The following is a 19,721-nucleotide window of genomic DNA, read 5'->3' as shown; positions in this document are numbered from 1 at the left end:
CTCTGTGTGTGTGTGTATGCACTCATACATGTCCTGGAGTGTGCACTCAAGGCCTGAGTGTGTGTGTGTGTGTGTGTGTGTGTGTGTGTGTACGCATGCACTCATACATGTCCTGGAGTGTGCACTCAAGGCCTGAGCACCTGTCCCTGAACTTTTGTGCTCAACGCTGTCACTTTACCACTGGAGCCACAGCTCCATTTCTGGCTTTTTCTGTAGCTAGCTGGAGACCAAGAGTCTCTTGGTCTTTCCTGCCTGGGCTGGCTTTGAACCTCAGCCTCCTGAATAGTCAGGATTACGGGTGTGAGACACCAGCACCTGGCTAGAGAAGATTTGTGAGTCAGGGCAGTTCCCCTGAGGGATGTGAAGAGCTGGGGAGGGAAGCAAAGGGCATGGACTGGTGGCCCTCACAGCACTTCCAAAGGTCTGGTTACTTGTTTTCTGCTACAGTGAGGTGGTAAAGCTATGTGAAGTGCCTCACTGTCTCCCATGTTTCCCACTACATATTAACACTGCCTTTTGCTGGTCCTGGGGCTTGAACTTAGAGCCTGGGCACTGTCTCTGAGCTTTTCTGCTCAAGGTTAGCACTCTACCACTTGAGCCACAGCTCCACTTCCATTTTTTTGATGGTTAATTGGAGGAAAGAGTCTCCTGGACTTTCCTGCACAGACTGGCTTGGAACTATAATCTCTGATCTCAGCCTCCTGAGGACTACAGGCATGAACCACCAGCCCCTGCCTCCCGTGCATATTTAAGCCTTGCCATACTTGCGGGCACTGTGAGGGTTATGCCCCAGCATCTGAGGTGCAGGCAGACTATCAGGAGGGCCCAGGTACTCAGTGACAAGCCAGCCTTGCCTAGCTCAGTGCAGTTTTGGGCTCTGGCAGCCCACTGTCCTACCTCCTTCATTTTTCCTTCTCTAGCCGTGGTGGGATGGGGGAGGTGACCATGCAGCCGCTCCGGGGAACACCTGAGGCGTCTGGGTGAGGGAGGGTATGTGGTAGGCTGGGGGAAGGGGGACACTTGCAAGGCGGCACCTCATTCTGGTTCCTACAGCAGCTCCTGCCTGGGGCCTTTCTGGTGGCAGATTGCCAGGTGAGGCAAGAACCAGGGTTGTATAAGCAAGGCCCCGGCCTGCTCCTGGATGTGTCCCTAGAGCAGCATTGTGCCCCCTGGGCTGTGTGGCCAGTGGAAGTCCCCAGCACCGGGCATAGGCCACCTTCCAGAAACCCAGCTGACAGCAGCATGTCAGAGGGCAGGGTGCAGGGCTGGGCACAAGCAGAGCAGGCAAAGTCTCTAAGCCTAAGGGGTGGGGCCCTAACAGCTCCATCCTTAGAAAAAGGCTCAAGTTCCTCCCCATTCCCCAAACCAGGAGGCCACAATGCAGACAGATGCCCTGGGGAGCCAGGCCAGAGCAAGGGATGTGGGTGTCCTTTGGGGTGGCTGCCCTGCCCCTCACCAGAGGCACACACTGCTCCTGGAGCCTCTGGGGTAGCAGGAAGCTGAGCGTGCCAGCTGAGCCGGGCAGTGGCAGGAGGGGGCGAGGGGCGGACACAGCTGGCGCACAGCTCCTGCCCAGGACCTGCACCCGGCCAGTCAGGACCTGACACACTGGCCAGGGACACACTTGATGTCACTATTTTTATTCACTCTTTTGGAAAATAAAGAGTAAGCATACAATATATATGTTCTATTTATATATGTTAGCTATGGAACTGCAGGGGCCAGTCTCCAGGCCTGGCCCCTCGGGGCCGTCTCACCCTTGACAGCTGTGGAGGGAAAGAGGCGTCTATGACTGCCAAAAGCAGAATCTTTATTATTAAACAGCAGTGTCAGGAGACCCTAAAGCACTGTCAGGCAGATGGGCTGGGGGGACCCCTCACAGGCTGCTGCCCCATCCTGGCCCAGCTCTGCTCCAAGAACCCTGGCCTCACAGAGGGCACACCAAGGAATGTTCGGGAGGTAGTGGCCTTCCTCGGGGCAGGGCTGGCCGCGTGAGCCTGGCAGGACTCAGCTTCAGGGTTGTGACCCTGCAGGCGGCCACAGGACACCAGCTGGCAGGCGCAGGCCCAGGGTCCTCTCTGCTCAGCTCTGCTCCTGTGAACATCTTTGATACCTGGACCTAGACCCTGGGGAGCAGCTCTACTGCCCAGGGTTCTTCCCCACCCCCAGGACAGGGTGGGCTGGGAACCTGAGGGTCCTGGGCCCACCCATCTTGGGGAGGGTCCTGAAACCCGCCGTCCAGCTTCTGCTTTGGCTGTTTCCTTTGGTCCTCTCTTCACCTGACTCATGTCATAGCAATGGAATAGGGGCCACTGGAAACAGGGTGCACTGAGATTTCACCCCAGAAGGGGGGCGGCACCTGCAGAGGAGGTCTGGTGTGCCTGCTGTCAGGACCAGGGAGCCTCCAAGGAGCCCTACCGGGTCCCTTCCCACATGAAGGCAGTGCCACCAACCCCCCAGGGACTGCACAGGGCCGGCTGAGGCTGGGGCGGGCGCTGGAGGGCCTCAGTTCTTGAGGATGGTCTCGTAGGCCTGGTACACGTGCTGGGACACCTCTGGCGCTCGGCACTTCAGCGACAGCTGCAGGGGAGAAGGTAGAGGAGCTCATCTCTGGGGCTCCTCCTCAAGAAAGAATGCAGGGAGGAGGGGGAAGTGCGGGCGCGGGATGGAAGCGTGTGCATGCACACGTGGCAGGGTGGCGGCTGCGGCTCGGGCAGATGTGAGGGAAAGCAGAGGGGGTGGCCATTGCAACCAGCCAGGTGGGAACCAAATATACTTGCAGCCCACATACCTGCTGTCATCCTAACCACCAAAGCCCCACTGGCAGGCTGTGACTCACAGGCCTGAGGCTGCCAGGCGTGCCCAGCCCCCACCCTGTTGGTTGCAGCCCTGCCCCCCCAGAGGTCTGAGGGCCCGAGGCCCAAGCCTAATGGGGTCATCCTGATGGGGCAGTGATCCAGGAGGGGGCATTCCTGGCGGGGGGATGGCAGGGTGCTGGTGCTCTGCCTTTGTTCCTGGTTTCCTGCATGGGAAGCAGGTTTGTAAGAGTGAGCATTGGTCCTAAGTCTGAGCCTTGAGGTCTAGGCAGAGGGCAGAGGGCAGAGAGGCCAGCGTCCCCTTCCACTGGAAATACTGGCTGGAAGCATGCAGTCAGGAAGCAGGGCAGGTGGAGTGTGCGCTGTGTGGGGTGGATAGAAAGCAGCAGGGTGTCGGTAGCCTGCATGCATATCTGCCCAGCTTTGGGAGCAGCAGGATGAAGCAAGGCCAAGACAAAGGGCATAGGCAGGGGGTTCCAGGTGCACAGGGCCAGGCCAGAGGATGCACAGCGCATGTGTAATAAGGCTGCGGAGGACGGTGGGGAGGAGGAAGAAAAAGGCAGTCTGCTAACCTCCAAGTCCTGCACCACGGACGCCAGTGGGGAAGGTGGACATGCAGCAACCAAACAGGGAGACGGAAATTACTACCAACGAAGCCATGGCTACAGCCCCACCCACCGGTCACAGCCACCAGCAGAACTCAGGTGGTGTCCAAGCGCCACGTCTGCCAGATTCAGGGGTTCAGGGGAGAGGCAAAGCCAGAGGGCTCCTTGGTCCCAGGAACGGCAATGTGGCCTCCTGGATGACCAAGCACCTCCAGAAGCTGTCCCAAGACCAGAAAGCGTGGGTTGTAGGAATCAGTTTCCCCTGGCTGGGTACAGGAGGGCCTGTGCCCAGCAATGCCACTTCCAAGTTGGAGGAACCCTGCCATCCTGTCGTGGGAACTTGCTGAGTTGAAGCTTTCTAGAAAGCTTCAAATCAGGGACAGACTGATTCCCATTCACCCCAGGCTTGAAGGGTCCTTTGGTGCAACTGAGCTACTTGCTGGCCTGGGGGCTGCCAGGACTGGGCAATGAAGGTTCCAGAACTAGGGGTGGGTGCAGGGGCGCTTACCGTAAAGCTGGGGTTGCCGGGCTGGATCCGCAGCTCCGCCAGCACCCAGATGCCATTTGTGAGCTTCAGGGACTGGTAGAGCATGTCCTGGCCTTCTACATTCCTCTTAGCAATGGTGAAGATGTTGCTGCTCTGCAGCTTGCTACTTGCAGTCTCTGTGAGGTCAGATGGCCTGAGGTCAGTAGGGTGCCAAGCAAGGGTCAGCGTGGACTACACCACTGGGCTCGGGGCTCGGGGCTCTCACCCGCGTTGAGAGGACAGTCTCTGATCTGGAACTGGGCTTCATTCTCATTGGGAATGTCTTTCCACGTGGCCAGAAACATCTGCCGGTCTGCAGGGTGAGTGGGGTTGGGTAAGCAGCAGCTTACCAGGCAGGAAAGAGGCCTGGTCTCCAGTGCCACCTGGAAGCTGAGAGGGCACTAGCTTCTCCACGGCCGCTTCTACGTCTCCTGAGCAAACCTCAGCTGGCTCTCCTCTCCTCCCTGCTCCCTTTTCCTCCTCTGGCCCTGTAAGGCTGCTCATTAGTCTGTCACAGCCCGCCTCACAGGGCTGTGGTAGGGAGACGCCTGTTCTATGCTGTAAGCCAAGCCCTCTGAAGCCTTCTTGGGGCACAGAGATGGGCACTAGGAATGACCAGGCTGCTTGCGGCCTGTGGGACAAGCTGAGGGTAAGTGGCCGTGCCCATCAGTGAGACGACTCACCCATTTTCCCGTCCTCTACAAAGAGGACGTGCAGAGGGTACAAGGTGCTGAAGTAGAAGACATCGATGTTGTTCTTCACAGCCACCTAGGCGAGGGGAGGGGAGGGGAGGGCAGGGAAGGGGACAGTCAGTCTCTGAGGCTCCATACCAACCCTTGGGCTGGGACTACCTCTGAAGGCCCAGGGAGTCACCAGCAGGATCTCCCACATGACCCTCCCCTGCAGCCACACTGCTGCATCCCCTCTGACCCAGGCCTCCTGACATGTCTGTAGGCGAGAGCCCCCTGCTGGCACAAGATGGGGGCACAGGATGGTGGTGCCTGGCCCTGTGGGGACACACCTGGAGGTTGTTCAGAGGCTCCATCTTCATGACTGAGCCCACTGTATTAAGAGGCAGGGAAATCTCCACAGTCTGGTTGGGGCTGAGAGGCGCGTGCACCTGGAGTGGGGCGGCGGGGGCCAGGCCAAAGCTGGGGAAAGAGAAGCCCCCACAGGGGTAGCAGGTGCTGACGCAGGACAAGTATGAGCATGGAGCCTCTCCATCAAGCCCCTGACCACACCGTCTCTTAATGGTGTGCAGACAAGAGGCAAAAGCCTGGGGAGATGGCTGCTCCGCTCCACCTAGCTGTAGGCCAAAGTTGATCTCTGCTCTTCTCTGGGCCGCCTTGCCTGCTCGCAGGGAGCCCTATGCAACACCAAGGGCTTGGACTACTTTTCTTCTAACCTGAAAACCCAGGTCTTTGCAATCAGGTCCCACTTCCCCCACCTCCAAACAGGTTTGATGGCCTTAAGAAAAAGCCGTATTTCACCATGTAGCCAGGTCACCTGATGGCCACACAAACTCAGAAAACGCCAGCTTCTCAGTAAAGGAACATGTGGGCAATCTAGGACAATCCCCCTCATCATAGGCTCATGGGAGGTAAGTCCCAACATGTGAATGGGACCTGAACTGGGTGCTTAGCATGGCCAGCTAGGCATGAGGTGGTAGAACATGAAAACAGACAAGTCTGATGAGCAGTGGCTCATCTGAGCTACTCTGGAGGATGAGAACAGGATTGTGGTTCAAGCCAGCCAAGGAAGAAAAGTTTACAAGACTCCCTTCAAAGTCACAGCTGTGTATGGTGGTGAGTGCCTGCCAGCTTAGCTTCGTAGGAAGCTGAGATTGGGAAGATAGTTCTTGGCCAGCTTAGGCAGAAGTCAGCAAGACTCTGTTGATGGAAGAAACAGAATGATGGTACATGCTTGACATCCCAGCTATGTGGGAAGCATAAATGAGTCCAGGCTGGCTCAGACAACATAAACGTGAAAGTAAAATGGCATGGGTACCTGGTCAAGTAGAGTGCCCTGAAAGGCTCTGAGTTCAAACCCCTACTGCCAAAAAGGAGGGGGTGGTATGGGGAAGAAAGGCATGCAGCATCTCATCTTCCTGATAGGGAGAGGGAGCCAAGCCTTGGTGAGGGATGACTCATGCCTAGACCCTGCAGGATTTGTAGTTCAGATTCTGATAACAACTAACAACTCAAGGAGCCTGACCCTGCTGTGCTTTACCCACAAGGCCAGTCAGACCCGCCTGGAACACAGTACTAGATGATGTGGGGGAACTTCAGGCCTGTATGGTGGCACTCTGCACTCCAATGTTTTCTGGGAGCTTCCATCACTGCATCTGGGTGACTTTAGGCAAGGGCCTGGCCCTCTATAAGCCAAGGTATTATTATCTATTACAAGGGGGAAATGGTACCAACTTTATAGGGCAGTCAGATGGCTGGACAGCACTCCAATAGCCCTTGGCTCAGGGTCTGCAGCCCAGGAAGTGCTCAGTGCACAGTGGGTTTGTTAAGAGTGATCGTCAGGACCACCCCTAGTGGCTTGGAGTGCATCTGTGGCCTTTGTCCTCTGTCCTCTGGAGGGGCAGTGGCAGAGCTGACCAGATCCCCTGATCTACCCAAGGGTTTCTGAGGAAGCAGCCCCTTCAGTCAACTTCTTAGAGGCTCAGTTTGCTCATCACTAGAGCCACTCAGGAAGAGGAATCATCAGGAGGGGCTGCTCTGGTTTCTGGAGAGCCCTGGCCTAGGAAGCCCAATACAGCATGGTGCTAGCAGGTACGATTTCCCATGGACACAGAGTAGGGGTATGAGGGATGAGAAACTTGGAGCAGTGCGCATTCATCCCCAGAGGCCCTGTTTGACTATCATTTGTCACCAGAGGAAGGCTGGCAGGCAGCTCTGTAGAGTGACTCAGCCCGGGAGAGGAGGCCTGAGTTCCTGTCATGGTGGGATGAACGCATCTTGAAATGTGGGTGCTTCCAAAGGAGGCTGCCAGCCGGGAGCAAGTGCAGGAAGGCAAAAATCAGGGCATATGTCCTTCCCAATCTGCCTGGGATCAGTTCTGTGCGGAGTTCAGGCCCTCAGGTGCCCAATGTGCACTCTCAGTGGCTGGCCCCCAAGCTCACCTGTTGCGGTTGAACTGGATGGCAAAATCTGTCATTACTTGCAGGGCCTTGTTGGTCAGCTGCAGGTCCATGGAGATGGAGCCTACCTGGCGGGTGAAGGTGCCTGAGATCTCCAGCCCTTTGGCCTTCATGGCAGGGAGCCAGACCTACAGGGAAGAGGGTGAGAAGAGCTTGATGTCTCTTTAGCTACCCTAAATCCAACAGTTTGCGGGGAGAGGGGGTGCCTTTTCTTTCTCTCCTAAAAGGGACTTCCACATTCACCATTAGGGAATGCAAGTTGTATCTCAGGATGATGAGGACTGGTGGCCCACAGTCCCAGCATGGGCACGCAGCAGAATGGCAGGGGCAAGGAGGTGTGTGGTATGCGCAAGGGCTGCTTAGTATGTAGAGGTCAAAGAAGGGAACGCTGAGGAAGGTGAGCAGACAGCGAGCCTGCCAGCCTCCTGATAAGCCAAGGACAGAGCTGAATCTCTCACACCATCCTGGCCCCCTGCCAGAGCCTGAGGCCTCCTTGCTTTCCTCTCTTGCAGAATACAGGCTGGCCCCTCATTATAGAAACCAGTGTGACCAAGGACAGGACCTAAGAGGACCTCCCATCTGGCCAGCCTTCAGCATCTTGGCTGCCCTTGTTAAGTCTCAGCTCAAGAGCCACCTCCTCCGATACTCAAAGCTGTCATGGCAGATAAACATGAGCCTGTGGGTCCCTCTCTTTGTTCCTAGGGGGATCTTTGAGGGAGGGGCTCTGTTTTTCTAACTTTCAGTCTTTGGATCAGAGTCTGGAATGGCCCAGAATGCAAGGTGTGTTTACAGAACCATCAACAGGAACCAGGCCTGCAAGAAAGGGTGTCTGTTGGTGCTGCCCTGTGACATACAGATATGTCTCAGGCCATTGGTTTCCTCTGACCAGCTCACAACCCCTCAGCATCCAAACAGCTTAGTACCACCTGACAGCTTCTGCAGTGCCCATGCCCTCCAGGCTGCAGCCACACAGTACAAGTCCTCTTTCCCCAGGACCCTCTTAACCCTTTCCTCGACGGGTACCACCAGCAGACTCCACAGGTAAGACAGCTCTGCCAGTTCCCTCCCCACTTTCCACAGCAGCCCATCTTTTTTGTTGTGGTTGTTGTTGGTCGTGGGGCCTGAACTCTGGGCCTGGGTGCTGTCCCTCAGCTCTTCAGCTCAAGGCTAGCACTCTACCACTTGAGCCACAGAGCCACTTCCAGCTTTCTCTGCTTATGTGGTGCTGAGGAATCGAACCCAGGGCCTCAGGCATGCAAGGCAAGCACTCTACCACTGAGCCACCTTCCCAGCCCCAGCCAGGCATCTTCAAGAAATGTCAAGGTAATCATGGTCTTTCCCCTTGCAATGACCTCCACAGCCTGGGGCTATTCCAGGCTCTGCCTGCCCTCACTCCCACCGTTTCCTCTGTTGGCAAGCCTTTCCTCACCTTCTCACTTGGATGACTCTCAGCACCCTAGTGACCTGGACCTAGTGACCACTTGAGTTCTCAGCTGTGACAGGGCAGATATAGTACTATGAAGGCTGTGGAGCCTGGCCTTGGCCTGCTTCTCTGACCTCTGCCTTGAGCCTGCACCATCGGCCTCCTCCTCTTCCTGCAGAACTGGCCCACAGTCACCAGTGCTTGGCCTTGCTCACTTGGTCACTATGGTTGGGCACTGGTGCTCATGCCTGTAATCCTACTCAAGGAATTGAGATCTGAGGATCGAAGTTCAAAGCCAGCCTGGGCAGGAAAGTCCATGAGATTCTTATTTACCAGCAAAAAGCTAGAAGTAGAGCTGTGATTTTTTTTTTTTTTGGTCTGTCATGGGGCTTGAACTCTGGGCTTGGGCGCTGTCCCTGCGCTCTTCAGCTCAAAGTGAGTTCTACTGCTTGAGCCATAGAGCCACTTCTGGTTTCCTAGTGGTTTATTGGAGATAAGAGTCTCACGGACTTTCCTGCCCAGGCTGGCTTTGAACCGTGATCCTCAGATCTCAGCCTCCTGAGTAGCTAGGATTACAGGTGTGAGCCACCGGCGCCCGGTGAGCTGTGGTTTCTTAAGTAGCAGAGCACTAGCCTTAAGTGAAAAAGCTAAAGGACAGTGCCTAGGCGCTGAGTTCAAGCCACAGTACTGGCACATACAAAGAACCTGGCTAGAGGCCCAGCTCAAGACCCTGCTGTATCTAAAGAGCAGAGGCTCAGGGAGCTCTGTGAACTTTCTGGGTTCTTTCCTTACTAATCTGTGGTCTAGCCAGAGTCTGGGAGTAGTGTCCTTGGGACATAGCTGGTACTTGTGGGTATCTCCAGGTGGCAAATAGAGGCCATTACGTCATCTAGGGTGGAGACAGGGATGCTGGGCCTTTTGCCATGGGGATGACATGCAACTGTCTTGCACCCTTGGGCCTATTCTGCATGGCTTATCTAAGGCAAACATACACATGTACAACTTGAAGTTTCAAGGATCGTGACTTGGGGATGGGAGGGGGGTACGCTCTGTCATGCTCACACTTTTACCAGGAAGGAATTGGTAACCTCTTTGGAAACTAATGGTACACCACTGTCATAATGGCATGTTGGCACTTCTTCTGGTGCAGTTGGGCATGCCCGTGTTTACAACATTGAAACCTGTACTCTTCCCTTCTTTTGGTGCTCTTCGTGTAGTGATGGTCCCAGATTCTTTTTGGGTTCTTATGTGTGGGCAGATGGTTCAGTCTACAAGTTTCCTTTAGGGATAGGGAAAACTGTCCTCAGAGAGCAAGGTACTGGGTCTGAATGGCACAAGTGCCCTGAGAAGACTTGCTGCTCTTCCTCTAAGACTGGTCACAGGCTATTATCCTGCTTTTGCTCATCTAAACTGACTATCCTACAGGCTGAGCTTTGTGAGTCTCTGCCTGGGATACCCTCCCCTACACCACAGCCCCACCTGGCAACAATTCCTTTGCCATGGCCTAGCTTTCCTTACTAGCACTGGCTTGGCCCATAACCCAGCATGCACCACTGAAGAGGCCCCAAACCAGTCTAGGACTTTTCTCAGCTTCTGGCACAAGAGAAGGAAAGGTACTTACTGCTTTGGGGGCCACATATGAGCCTGACAGGGTTCCCACACCACTGGTCAAGTCAAACAGGTCACTTAGGCCACTGCCGATGGGCGCACCTACTCTGGCAGGTACTGCTGCTGCTGGGGGTGCCCCAAAGTTGTTGTCCCCAATCTGGAAAGAAAAAGGAGAAACAGAAACATCAGGGTATAAGGAGTGGTAGGCACTTTAGAAAATGAGGTGAGAGGGGCAGCCCTCCCATGTGCTCTCTACTTCTACATTGTAGACACAAGGAGTGAAGTGGTGGTGAAGGGGCCCCGTTCCATGAGCCTTGAACCTTAGGAAGTGATCCCTGGGAATGGACTCAGCTCATGGCCAAAAGGGGAATCTGAGGGGTGGCAGGTGCTAATAAGCACACAGACACTCTCCTCTGAGAGAGAGGTTATGGGATGAAGGTCAGCAACCCTCAGGATGACAAGGCAGTCTGTCATGGGGGCAGAGAAAACGCAGTGAAGAGTTCACAGTATGGGGTCAGTGGCAACTGGATGCCAGGAGGTCAAAGCAGAAACTACAAGAACGCAAGCACAGGCCTGAGCTCGTAAGGAGGGGCTGCTATGACACTGCCTGTCCCTGAGGAAGCTGGGCCCATGCTTCTAGAAGCAGGAATAAGAGCTTGAGGAGAGAGTTGAACCATACCCCTCCTTCAGGGTCATCCCCCATCTCCAAGCAGAAGCAGGCAGGGTGAAGAGAACAGGCAGCAACATGCAGAGAGAAAAGCCAGCAGAGACAACACATGGAGACAAGAGAGAAAAAGAGGGAGAAGATTAGTTAGCTGCGGCTCCAGCAGAGGAGTATATGGTCATCACTCCCATGGTTACACCCATCACCATCATATCCTATACCTCACCCCTTTGTTCCTTTGCCTGCTAGTACTGATTGTCAGATTCCTGTCCAGGGCTGCAGCCTGGGCTTCTGAGTGAGGCAGGGCCAAAGAAAGGTCTACCTAGCCCCACCAACTGCCTGATAACACCTAGGACCCTGGCTCCAGCTCACCACTGCTTTTTACCAAGGTCTCTCAGAGAGGCCTGGCTGGACTGCTATGTCAAGCTGATATAGTCTGGGGTGAGTGAGCACAGCTCTGATTCTTCAGAGCCAGAAACGTCTTCACAAGGCAATGGTGGAAGGAGATAAAACTGACGCCAAGTAGTCCAGAAAGGGACCATTTGTGACTCGACCTCCGTAGCCATGTTGCCTTTTCCCATCTGTGAGTAGGGAGCTGGGAGCTACACAGACTTCAAGGAGAGACTGAGTCTGTATATAGAGCACCCATAGCCCCTGCCTGGTGTCTAGCAGAGGGACATGGTGTCCAATGACTGCTCCTCCAAAGATCATTACCAACATCACCACAGCATACCAGGCTGTCCAGGCCACCACCGAGAAGGTCCACAGCTCCCATCTGCACTGAGGAGGTGGTCAATGGTGGACCGCTCACTGGGGGGCCGAGGTCCAGGTTGAGGAGGTCCCCTAGCAGGTCTCCCTGAGCAGGGATGACGTCAGGCTGCTCTCCAGGAGGGGCTCCTGCAGGGGCTGTCTCAGGGCTCTCTGTGCTCTCACTCCTGCCAGACATAGGGGAAGGTCAGTTGGTGGGTATGCTGGGGGGTCCTAGTGAAGTCCAAGAGACCCTCGCATTCAAGATCTCTCCTAAAACAAGTACTGGCTCTCCCACTTGCTGTCCCACAGAGGGCCATCCACATGATGGCCACATCCCCCTCATGGCTTACCCAAAGGAGAGGCCATGCTAGAGAAAACTGGATGCCAGTCCCCAGGCCAAACCAGCCACTTGGGAACTATAGCAGAGGTGGTGGGAACAGGGCTCTGGAACTGGACATAATGGGACCTCCGCCTGGACTCTGCCAACTGTGGGATCTTGGACTGGTCACTGAAACACTCCACACCACAGTCCTCATCTGCTAAATGGGGACATTTTCCATCATTCACTGATATGATCAAATGAGGACATCTAGTGGACACCTCATGTGCAGTTAAGCAGTGTCTAAAAGGTCAGAATCAGGCCTTGACAGGGGCTGTCACATGAAGCTAGCACCCAGCTACTGAACAGAGGGAGCGGGTGGGTGGCGCAGACCCGCCAGCTGACTGCACTCACGAGGCAGTGCGGGGCGGGAGGCTCTTGTGCACCACACCCCGGCCGCCCTCCACAAAGGCGCTGGGTGGCTTATGGTAGACAGAGGCCAGCGTGCCAATGTAGCAGATGAGCTCATCCAGCAGCGTGGGTTCAATGAGGTCTGTCTCCTCGGAGATGAGAGGTTTCTCGGCCAGCACCACCTCCTTGGCAGCCACTGGGTCCGTGGAGAGCAGGCGCCAGTAGATGTAGCCACGATCTCGCAGATCCGGGTTGTCTGAGTCCTTGAGGAGCATGTGAAGAGCCTGTGAAAGTCCTCTGCAAACGGGGGAGGGGGGGGGCTTCCCCCACAACCCCAGCCCCAGCTTCCAGGTATGCTCACAAGGCTGGCAATGACAGCCATTTTGAGCATGGCTATTAGGCTGACATGTCCCAGCAGCTCCCAGCTCACTCTCTTTGGTTTTCTATTGTAGCCAGTCTAAGCAGGCCATACTCACTCCTGTCTCCACTCCTAGCTACCCTCTGTGTCTGCCCTCCCATAAGTCTTCTGGTTCCCATGCCTTCCCCATCTGTATTTTCAATCTGCTTCCAACTTCACCCCTTGACCCTGCACCCTGCAACTCTGACTCCTGCAGATTGAGGACTGGGGCTACTCTGGAGCCAAACCCCATACATGCCACTCAGAGGAAAAACTAGTTCCTGGGTCCACATTTTCCCTTGCTGGAGCAATGTCTGTGTGGGGTCTGTGCAAGGCATGCTGGGTAGGTGGGTCACCCACCTGAGTAGCCAAGCTGAGGACCTGCTGCACCAGTTCCTGGGTCTCTGTGGGCTTCTTCAGGAAGAGCTTCACAATGGCTGTGAGCAGTTGCAGCTGGACCTGCAGAGAGATGGAGAGCAAGGTAGGCACATTGGAGATGGGGTTCTGAGGTCTCTGGAAGCCTGGAACAGCTCCTACAGGCTTGGTGTTAACTACAGGCAAAGACAGCAGGGTATGGATGCTGCTGAGCAGCCTAGTCCTTGGCAAGTTTACAGCTGTAAAAGGCAACACTTGTGGCTGGTATGCTTCTTCGTTTTGTTTTTGTTTTTGTTTTTGGTGATGGTTGAGGGGCTTGAACTCAGGGCCTGGGTTCTTTCCTTGAGCTCTTTTGCTCAAGGCTAATGTTGTACTTCTGGTTTTCTGGTGGTTAACTGAGAGTCTCATAGACTTTCCTGCCCAGCTGGCTTTGAATTGTGATCCTCAGATCTCAGCCTCCTGAGTAGCTAGGATTACAGTTGTAAGCCACCAGCACCCAGCATTGGGTATGCTTTTTTTTTGGGTATGCTTCTTTTTTTTTTTTTTTGGGTCCGGTTATGGAGCCTGAACTCTGGGCCTGGGCGCTGTCCCTCAGCTCTTCAGCTCAAGGCTAGCGCTCTACCACTTGAGCCACACTGCCACTTCCGGCTTTTTTCTTTTTGCTTATGTGGTGCTGAGGAATCGAACCCAGGGCCTCAGGCATGCAAGGCAAGCGCTCTACCACTGAGCCACCTTCCCAGCCCCATTGGGTATGCTTCTTAAAGGGACCATCTGTCAACAAGTGGCAATAGTGTCACTGAGGTCAAGGGATGAGCTCACAGAGCCAGCCTGCCATAGAGGGTGAAAGGTGTCTCTGCCTGGTCCTCCACCAGCAAGGCTAGCATTTCTCCTTCATAGGACATGCTGATCCTGGCCCAGCCCCTACGCTTCTACAGTTTCCTCCAACCCTTCATCATCACACTGCCTAGTTATTGCAGTACTGTTAATTAAAAGAGCAGAAAAGACTGCCAGGTGTTGGTGGCTCATACCAGCTACCCACGGGGCTAAGACCTGAGGTTCAGAGCCAGCCCAGGTAGACAACTATAAGACTTTTATCTCCGAGTAACCTTCAAAAAGCCAGAACTGAAGTGTAGCGCAAGTGGTAGAGCAGCAGTCATGAGTGAAAAAGCTGTGTGCTCACAGCTGAGTTCAAGCCTCAGTACTGGCATACAAAAAAAAAAAAGTGAGAGGGAAAAACATATAAAAGGACCATCATTATTTATAGTCCATATCTGTGCATGTACGTACTTGCTAAAACATCCTTGTAGCCCTGGAAACAGTACTCATTCACAGGTTTAGGCAAACCACCTGACAGATACATTCTAAGTTGAGGTAGAGTGTGCTCTACAGTACTGTTTGACTTCTCATACTGTTAAAAAGCATCTTTTTCAAAGTTTATTTAGTGTCATATTTTCCTTTTTTTTTTTTTTTTTTAATTTTTTGTTTCTGGTACCAGTCTAGGGGTGAACTAAGAATCTGGGTGCAGTCCCTTAGCTTTTTCACTCAAGGCTAGAAGCCTACCACTTGATCACGGCTCCACTTCCAGCATTTCGGTGGTTAATTCAAGGTAAGAGTCTCACAAGCTGGGTGCCAGGGACTCAAGCCTGTAATCCTAACTACTTGGGAGGCTGAGACCTGAGGATCACAGTTCACAGCCAGCCTAGGCAGGAAAGTCCATGAGACTCTTATCTCCAATTAGCCAACAGAAAACCAGAAATGCACTGTGGCTCAAAGTGGTAAAGTGCTAGCCTTGAGCAAAAAGAGCTCAGGGAAAGTGCCCAGGCCCTGAGTTCAAGCCTCAGGACCAAAACCAAAACCAAAACAACAACCAAAAACTCTCATAAACTTTCCTGTCAAGGATGGCTTCAAACTGTGATCAGATCTCAGCCAGGAAGCTGAGATTAACTAGGATTAATTACCTAGGCATGATCAATCAAAGCCAGCTTTTACTTGAGTTTTTTTTGGTGATTTCTTTGTGTAAAATGTCACCTAAGTATAATGTTTGCCTAGTGTTCCTAATCACATAAAGGCTCTGGTTTTTGCCACTCAGAGCAAATCTATGTGCTAGGTAAGTTTTGCTTAACATGTTACAACACGGTTGGCTAGGAGTTCAATGTTAAAGAATCATTATGCTGGGGAGGGTACAGAAATTGAGGGAAAAAGGATGAAAAAGTACAGCAGTGGATCTCACTGGACATTGATGAAAGTCAACTACACAACTTGTGGGTAGAGATGGGAGGAGGGACTGGGAATGAGGAGAACAGAAGATACTGTATGAAAGTAAACATACTCATTACCTGACTCATGTAATTATAACTCTTTTATACACATCACCTCTATAATAACAATAAAGTAAATTAATTAAAAAAAATCAGGGCTGGGAATGTGGCTTAGGGGTAGAGTGCTTGCCTAGCATGGTTCAATTAGTACCACAGCTCCACTTCTGGTTGGTTTTCTGGTGGTTAACTGGAGGTAAGAATATCATGGGCTTTCCTGTCTGGGCTGGCTTTGAACCGCAATCCTCAGATCTCAGCCTCTCCAGTAGTTAAGATTGCCACTTGTTGACAGATGGTCCCTTTAAGAAGCACACCCAATGCTGGGTCCTGGTGGCTCACACCTGTAATCCTAGCTACTCAGGAGGCTGAGATCTAAGGATCGCAGTTCAAAGTCAGCCAGGGCAGGAAATTCCATGAGACTCTTATATCCAATAAACCACTCAGAAAACCGGAAGTGGTGCTGTGGCTCAAGTGGTAAGAGTACTCTTTGAGCTGAAGAGCTGAGGGACAGCTCCCAGACCCAGAGTTCAAGTCCCACGAAAAAAGAAAAAAAAGAAAAAGGAAAAAAAAAACAAAAACCTGGTGCTGGTGGCTCAGGCGTGTAATCTTTTTGTATGTGTGTGTGCCAGTCCTGGGGCTCAAACTCAGGGTCTGGGCTCTGTCCCTGAGCTTTCTTTCACTCAAGGCTAGCACTCTACCACTTGAGCCACAGCACCACTTCTAGTTTTTTCTGTTTATGTGGTACTGAGGAACTGAACCCAGGATTTCATGCATGGTAGGCAAGCACTCTGCCACTAAGCCACCTTCCCAGCCAAGCCTATAATCTTTACTACTGGAGAGGCTACGATTTGAGGACTGCCGTTTAAAGTCGGCCTGGGCAGGAAAGTGGAGCTGTGGCTCAAAATGGTAGAACATGTGTCTTTAAGCAGAAAAGCTCAGCAACAGTGGTCAGTCCCTGAGTTTAAGCCCCATGACTGACCGAAAAAGCAAAAAAGTCACTATGTAGTAAGTAAGGTGTCTTTAAAAACAAACATATATAAAACAAGGTTATGGATCAATCAGTTGATAAGAATGTTGCAATTAGCCACTTGTAAGAACCTAACCTTATTTCTCCAGTGAGTCCTAATTCAGTATGGGTGGTGACTACAGAACACAGGTGCCATGGATAATGAGATCATCTTCATGCGAACCCACATGAAGTGTCTATTGCTGGTGGAGAAACAGTCTGAATATCCTTGTCAAGAAATTAGTGGCTCTGGGAGAAAAAGTGGCCAGGAAAGTAGTTCAAAGGTGATTTTCCACTATATATCCTTCTGTAACTTTTCAATTCCGAACCAAGCCCATGTGTCATCTATTCAAATATAAATATGAAGTTACAACAGAACCAGAAAATGTGGGCCATCTTCTATCCCCAAGGCAGTCTGGGGTAGTGTACTGAAAGAGGCTGTATGGGGCACCCACATCATGGCACTTTGGTATGCGGAGAGGGCTTGAGGTCAGCATGAGCTCCAGAGGCTGGGCTGTCAGTCAGGACTCATGCCAGAGCTCTCCTGGGCGCCCTCTCACCTGGGTGCTCTCATCGTGAAAGCCCTCCAGGAAGCTCTCCAGCAGCTCGTCTGCATTGTCGATCCGCTCTGCGTATTCGCCCACAATCCAGATCATGGCAGCCCGGGCCTCGGGCTCATCCAGGGAGTCCAGGTTCTCACACAGTGTGGCAATCACACTCTCATATCTGGGAGAGCAGGCACAGTCAACAAGTGAACCACAGGGAAGCCCCAGCAACTGCAGGGGTGAAGGGTGGGGAGGGAGGAGCCAGCCAAAGTAGGCCACTGGGACAGGAAATGTGTTTTAGCTGCCAATAGCTTAACTCCTTTCTTTGCTTGTTTGTTGGAGGCAAGGTTTTGCTATGTAGGTCTCCGGCCTCAAACGCTGAGATCTCCTGTCTCAGCCTCCTGAGTGCTAGGATCACAAATATATACTACTATGCTATTATTTTGGCCTGGGAAGCAGAGGAGGTCCAGCTCAGGGAAAGAAGGAAAGGAAAGTGAAGGGTTTCTTCTGAGCATGCTGTCTATGGCAGCAAAGGAGGGAAGCCACTACTCTGTCTTACAGCAGAGCCAGATCACCCTCTCACCAGGAGGGCTGGGAACCTACTTGTTGGGGTACTTGCGGAAGATATCCTTAATGACAACAATGGCTTCCTGGACCACATAGTTGACCTTGGTCTGAATGAGATCAAGCAGTGTGCTCACACAGCGTTCTGCAGACTGCTGCATGGGAAGAGGAGAAGGGTGTGGGATACCCATTTCCAGTATAGCCACAGATGAACATGCTACACCAAGCTCCCGGCAATATTCCTTGCCTACCTTCCTCATCAAGGGTGAGAACAGAACACTCTCCCCCACAATGGGAAGGTGGGGAACAAGTGCCAAGTTTATGGCCCTGGGTGGTGCAGACATAGGGGATAAAATGAGACTAAGGAGAAGCCAGAGGCTGGGCTCCTGAGTGGGGAGGGCTTCCGCCTATGGCAGAGTATTCACTTCAGCCAGACCAAACTTCTCTTGCTATTTCATAAAATAGGGTCCTGCAACCAAAACCGCCAAGTCTCTGCTGGACCCCCTCCTACCCTTAACCCCACACACTATGCAACTGGGGAGCCGGCATAAAATGCCTCGAGGGTCTGAGCTGTCCCAGGATAGCGGGCCAGTTTAAGGAGAGTCCAGGTCAGTGATCAAAAAAACCTCTCCTTAGACAAGGAGATGAAGTGCCAGGACACAGGGTATAGGGTGGCCTACGGAGCTTGGGAAAGAGGCCCATGGCAGTAAACTGATATACATGCAAAAGTGCCCAAATGGCCAGGCCCACTGGCTAGGGGCTGCCCCATCATCTTAGAGAATGCTGCAGCACCCTGACTATAGTCAGTATCTTTTTTTTTTGCCAGTCCTGGAGCTTGAACTCAGGGCATGGGTGCTGTCCCTGAGCTTTTTTTTGCTCAAGGCTAGCACTCTACCACTTGAGCCACAGCGCCACTTCGTTTTTTCTGTGTATTTGGCACTGAGAAATTGAACCTAGGGCTTCATGCATACTAGGCAAGCACTCTACCACTGAGCCACCTTCCTAGCCTATGATGAGTAATTCAGTGTATGAAGGTGCTCTGCCAGGTCTCTTCAACAGGCACAATGGGGGTTGTGGTGGCAACCCTGGCCTTACTGGATCACAGACAGCTGATAGATTCTGCTAGGATCACACTGGTTTCCTGGTTGTAGCTCTCCCTTCCCTTCCCCAGCTAAGGGGGCAAATCCCAGAGCCTCCTTACCTCCACCTTGATGGCACAGCGGCCAATGGCACGCACAGCTTTCCGTACAAAATCCACATCCACTTCTGTTGCATATTCTTTGAGCTCTGCCAACACCTACAGCTCAAACAGATAAAAGGTAGATAACCTACCGGAGCACTCCTGGGTAACGGGCATGTAGTGTCAGAACTGCTTTCTGATCAAGGTGGAAGGCCAAGAGCAGGGAGAGAGATGGCAGATGCCTTAACAGGAAGTTATTCCAAAAGGGAAGTAGGGAACAGCTGGCTGGCAGGGCTGGACATCTCCTCACCCCACATTTGTTATTAAGCATCAATTAATTGTACAAGGGAGTTTCATTTTGACATGTGTACGATGCATGACACATGCATATAATGCATGTTGGTCAGACTTAGCCCCTCTGGACACCCTTGTTTTACACTGATCTAGCTAACATATCCAACTACTACTACTACTTCTTTGTGTACCCAGGGTCTTTGTATGTTAAACCAGTACTCTATCACCACCTTTTCATGATAGGTATTAAGGAAAATAGGGAGTATTTTTTGTTTGTTTGTTTAAAGAGGACTTATGCTGATTGGCTAGTTTGGAATTCGTAGGCGTAAATTACCTTTCTGGGGCTGGGGATGTGGCTTACTGGTAGAGTGCTTGCCTAGCATGCATGAAACCCTGGGTTTGATTCCTCAGTACCACATACTCAGAAAAAGCCAGAAATGGTGTTGAGGCTCAAGTGGTAGAGTGCTAGCCTTGAGTGAAAGAAGCTAGGAACAGCTGGGCGCTGGTGGCTCACACCTGTCATCCTAGCTACTCAGGAGGCTGCAATCTGAGTATCATGGTTCAAAGTCAGCCCGGGCAGGAAAAGTCCGTGAGACTCTTATCTCCAATAAACCACTCAGAAAACTGGAAGTGGTCCTGTAGCTCAAGTGGTAGAATGCTAGCCTTGAGCTGAAGAGCTGAGGGACAGCACTCAAGCCGAGTTCAAGATCTGCGACAAAAAAAAAAAAAAAAAAAAAAAGAAAAGAAAAGAAAAAGAAAAAGAAGCTAAGGACAG

The 19,721-nt window shown here is 52.6% G+C and overlaps 1 protein-coding gene and 1 non-coding gene across 4 annotated transcripts in view; both read right to left on the bottom strand.

Moving 5' to 3' along the window:
• Positions 1 to 1,789: 1,789 nt before the first annotated feature.
• The window catches only part of Ap1b1 (adaptor related protein complex 1 subunit beta 1), a 51,114-nt gene continuing 33,182 nt past the window's right edge, over positions 1,790 to 19,721 (bottom strand). For 2 of the 3 annotated variants that reach the window (XM_069994581.1, XM_069994582.1), the window contains exons 9-22: positions 18,674 to 18,769; positions 17,512 to 17,627; positions 16,924 to 17,089; positions 13,028 to 13,126; positions 12,274 to 12,533; positions 11,524 to 11,725; positions 10,806 to 10,829; positions 10,140 to 10,283; positions 7,078 to 7,223; positions 4,969 to 5,098; positions 4,631 to 4,715; positions 4,174 to 4,260; positions 3,930 to 4,084; positions 1,790 to 2,580 (exon numbers count right to left, since the gene is read on the bottom strand). In XM_069994581.1, the coding sequence (XP_069850682.1) occupies positions 2,506 to 2,580; positions 3,930 to 4,084; positions 4,174 to 4,260; positions 4,631 to 4,715; positions 4,969 to 5,098; positions 7,078 to 7,223; positions 10,140 to 10,283; positions 10,806 to 10,829; positions 11,524 to 11,725; positions 12,274 to 12,533; positions 13,028 to 13,126; positions 16,924 to 17,089; positions 17,512 to 17,627; positions 18,674 to 18,769 (1,785 nt within the window). In that variant the 3' untranslated portion in view covers positions 1,790 to 2,505. The remainder of the gene's footprint in view (positions 2,581 to 3,929; positions 4,085 to 4,173; positions 4,261 to 4,630; positions 4,716 to 4,968; positions 5,099 to 7,077; positions 7,224 to 10,139; positions 10,284 to 10,805; positions 10,830 to 11,523; positions 11,726 to 12,273; positions 12,534 to 13,027; positions 13,127 to 16,923; positions 17,090 to 17,511; positions 17,628 to 18,673; positions 18,770 to 19,721) is intronic. The other variant, XM_069994583.1, reaches the window with a different exon arrangement.
• LOC138808537 (small nucleolar RNA SNORD125) lies at positions 6,583 to 6,679 on the bottom strand. Its single transcript, XR_011366486.1, has one exon. It is a non-coding gene; the product is annotated as a small nucleolar RNA SNORD125 (small nucleolar RNA).

Source organism: Dipodomys merriami, unplaced genomic scaffold (genome assembly GCF_024711535.1).
Source record: "Dipodomys merriami isolate MVZ:Mamm:240054 unplaced genomic scaffold, mDipMer1.0.p SCAF_45, whole genome shotgun sequence".
Lineage (NCBI taxonomy): Eukaryota > Metazoa > Chordata > Mammalia > Rodentia > Heteromyidae > Dipodomys > Dipodomys merriami.
Note: the sequence above shows the minus strand (reverse complement) of the source record. Positions and strands in the feature narration are given on the sequence as shown.